We start from the raw sequence: 3,858 nt of genomic DNA, 5'->3' as shown, positions 1-3,858 counted from the left end.
TTTATCTTGCTTCTCCTGCCACTCTCAGCAATGAGAATCCTTGTAGGCATGGCTGCTAACCTGGAGCCAACTCAAATGCAATCTTTTAAAAAATATATATATCTTTATTGATTTCAGAGAGGAAGGGAGAGGGAGAGGGTGACAGAAACATCAATGATGAGAAAGAATCATTGATTGGCCGCCTCCTGCACGCCCCCACTGGGGATCGAGCCCTGCAACCTGGGCATGTGCCCTGACCAGGAATTGAACCGTGACCTCCTGGTTCCTAGGTCGATGCTCAACCCCTGAGCCACGCCGGCCGGGCTCAAATGGAATCTTGATCCCATGTATAAACCTCAGAAATCTCAAAAGGCCTGATTCTAAAATATGCCTGCTTTCAGTGTACGTATAGAATTAGTACGTATTACAAGGCAATGCTGACTTTAGCTGGGCTCAGCTAGGCTTCCTGTGGATCCACTAAATTGAAATGGAAAGTTATGAGGACACAATGGATTTGCTCATTGTTCTTCATCTCTTTTGTATTTATTCCTTACCTTTGACTTGTCTTGTTCTATGGTAGAATGTTCCAGAAATTTCATTGGGTGTACTGTCTGATTTGGCACTGGTTTATTTGTGGGTCTGCCTGGGGTATATTTTCCTTGGGCATCGGTTATATGACTGCCATAAGTTTTAATTACACTAATTAGACATCGGTGGATGCCTAACCCCAGTTAGATTGCTAGCTCTAGTCAGCTGCCTCTGTCATTAGTTTTTTCAGTGACATGATCTGGCGCAATTTTCCAACATATTCTCAGGAAATGAGTTTTAAGTTAGAAAAGAACGTGTCTAATAAAGCTACTGACATTCAACTATTTTCTTTACCATATTGGGCAGTTGGACGTGAGCAAAATGTGTACATTTAAACTATTACCTGTCTACTGTGAGTTTTCTCATTGGTTTGGTACTTGAAGGAGTCTTGCCTGGTCAGGTAGCCGGGTGACGGTCCCCATGTGCATGTCTAGTTCAGGAGGAGCCCTACTTGGTGCAGGGCTGGCCAGCACGTCAGTTGGCGGTACCTGCAGGGAGCACAGTGTTGAGAAGGATTCTGAAGTCTGGATCCCGCAGGCAGGATGCCATCTTTGAATGGTGACACAGGCCCTGGGCACGGGAACTGGGAGTCTCAGGAGCATGCCTGCCATTCCCATTTTTGTGAGGATCGTCACATCAGTGTATAATGCAAGCCCCTGAGAGCCCCAAGGCCAGTGAACATCCACCAGACCAGCCAGGCTGCCAGAAAGCAGAGGGTATCAAACATAAGCGGGCATCGCCAGGTGCATGAATTTTGTGCACCGGGCCTCTAGTAAAAATATTTTAAAAATTCTATTTCTGCATTCAAAGTATACTCTGAAAATACAAGCCACATCTATTTCACTTAATCTGCATTTGCCAACAACCCCAGGACACAAAAACTGGTGCATTCTGTTTGCTGGGCAAACGTGGACATTTAGGCACGTGGAAAGGGACAACAGAGTCTGTATTTTGCACCTTGAGGCTGATGGTGCTGACACATTCAGTGTGGCTGATTAGCTTGTGCCATGCTCATGCCCACGCTCACGGGGGCCACCTCCCCCCCTCCCCCCACATCTGCTGGCGCGTGCGTCCACTGCTCCATGCGGTCAGCTTTTGGTGACTGCCTGCTGTCTGCATGGCGTTTGGAAGTTCACACACAGTCAAGGTCCCCAGGGCAGGAGAGAGCCCGCAGAGCCCCGGGCTCCTCCCTCAGAAGCGCTGTGATGGGCACACGTCGCCTGTGCTTTCTCAAGGCAGGTGTCAGCAGCTCGGCACTGCTGCGCAGGCAGGAGCTGGAAGGCCCGCCCATGTGTCCAGTGGTTTTAGGGGGTGGTGATGGGAGGTGGGGAGAAAAGAGCCAGCTGCCTGCTGCTCTGGGACAGGACCGCGCAGGAAACCACAAGTCCGAAACCACAGAGCACACGGGTGTGGGGAGGACTGCAGCCTCGTGTCAGGTCGTTGACACAAGCCCGATGTGCCAGACCAGGGGAGATTATGCAAAGGACTCACACGTCACTTTTTTACACATCGCTCCCCGATTCCTCATTGCTGCGACTTAAGGGTCACTCTGTGCAACCGTGCAGTGTTTACTTAGCAGAGTGAGTTTTTCGAATCAGTGCCTGGTGCCGAGAACGCGCGAAGACAGTGTTGTAAGTCCGTGGATTTCTCTGTTTCCGTTTCTTGCAGAGTCTCAAATATCCAGCAGCAGCTGGCGCAGCTCGAGAACGAGTCGTGGCCGGGCATGGCCGAGGCCGACCGAGACCGGCTGCAGCTCATCAAGGAGAAGGACAGTGGATAGAGCGTCGGCCTGCAGACTGAAGGGTCCCAGGTTCGATTCCCGTCAAGGGCATGTACTTTGGTTGCGGGCACATACCCAGTGGGGAGATGTGCAGGAGGCAACTGATCGATGTTTCTCTCTCATCGATGTTTCCGACTCTCTATCCCTCGCCCTTCCTCTCTGTAAAAAATCAATAAAATATATTAAAAAAATAAAAAAGAACCAACTCGCAAAGCTAGGCTCTTGGTTAGGGCAGCTACTGCCTGACCTGCTTCCTCCCCAAGCAGAGAAGGTGGAGGGAATGTGTGCCCCCCTTTCTGTCACTCACCTGTCCACCCACCCACCATCTGTTGAGCTTCTGCAGGGCATCTGGCACTGGTCAGGGCGCCGGTGGTACACTTTCAAGCAAGACAGGGGCAGTCTCTGTTATTTGGGCATCTAGGACTTAGACGTGCTTTAAAGAATTGAGCCATTGGAACTGAAATCACTGTGGGGAATTTATAGTTGAATTTCTTGTTAGGAAACTATACTCGCTGTCTTTGAAATCCACCAATGGACTGTTCTCTTACCCACAGGATTCTACTTCAGGAAAAAAGAAATTGTCTGCTTATGCAGCTGGAAGAAGCTACTCGCTTAACATCCTATCTCCAGTCCCAGTTAAAAAGGTAGGTGCCTTTAAACGAGAAAGCTCCACTGCATTATCAAGTTAAAAAGGTAGGTGCCTTTAAAAGCGAAAGCTATCCTTCACTACCATGTTATGAATACCCTGTTATAATGACATGTCCATGAACTTCACAGTTCCTTCAGCTTGGTTTTCTCCACCAGAACTTAGAACCAGAAGGGGTGTAAAAGACAGAAAAGTGGGTACATTTTATTTTTAAGAGGAGCTGCTAATACATGATTCAAGGCATATGACCTAACTTGGCTCCAAAATAACAAGTCTGAAGTCAAATTTCTCCAAGGATTTTGTAATTCCCTGCTTTACGGGTGTGTATGTCCATCTACAAACATGCACACGGACCTTATTATTTGAGCTTTTAAAAATAATGTTTATGGATATAGTTTTTTTATGAGTATTTTAAAATATGACTTGGATGCTCAATCATAGGTCTGGTTTCCAAGTCCCTACTGTATTGGGAAGCACAATGGTAAGGCTCTCTGTGTGTACTTTTCTGTTGTTCCTCGAAAGAATGCCAGGAGGTAGGAACTGTTTCGTCGCAGCCCCCGTGAGAAAGTGGGAAGCTGGAAAGGGCAATGAGTTGGCCACGTGGACGCTGCTGGCCCGCCTTGCAGCTGGACCGGGAACTCAGGCTTGACTCCTGATGTTAGCTGGTCTCCCTCCGACACCCAGGAAACAGAGGGCATGTCACTGCAGGCGCCTCCTGGAGCTCGCAGGTGCCGACAGTCCCGCTGCGGTTCACGCAGGACGAGGCAGGCCCTGTTCCCTCGGGAACAGACCGGCTGCTCGCTGTGCCGGGGACCGTGGGGCTCCAGCGCCCACCGCAGGGCGGCTTTCCTAAGGGTGCGGGCGC

General features: G+C 49.5%; 1 protein-coding gene across 1 annotated transcript in view; it reads left to right on the top strand.

Annotated features, from left to right (window-relative positions):
• The window catches only part of WWC3 (WWC family member 3), a 77,012-nt gene that overhangs the window by 46,084 nt on the left and 27,070 nt on the right, over positions 1-3,858 (top strand). The window contains 2 exon segments of the mRNA XM_015563966.1: positions 2,236-2,339; positions 2,892-2,991. Coding sequence (XP_015419452.1) covers positions 2,236-2,339; positions 2,892-2,991 — 204 coding nt within the window.

Source organism: Myotis davidii, unplaced genomic scaffold (genome assembly GCF_000327345.1).
Source record: "Myotis davidii unplaced genomic scaffold, ASM32734v1 scaffold1277, whole genome shotgun sequence".
NCBI classification, from domain to species: Eukaryota; Metazoa; Chordata; class Mammalia; order Chiroptera; family Vespertilionidae; genus Myotis; species Myotis davidii.
This window is presented reverse-complemented; position numbering and strand designations above follow the sequence as displayed.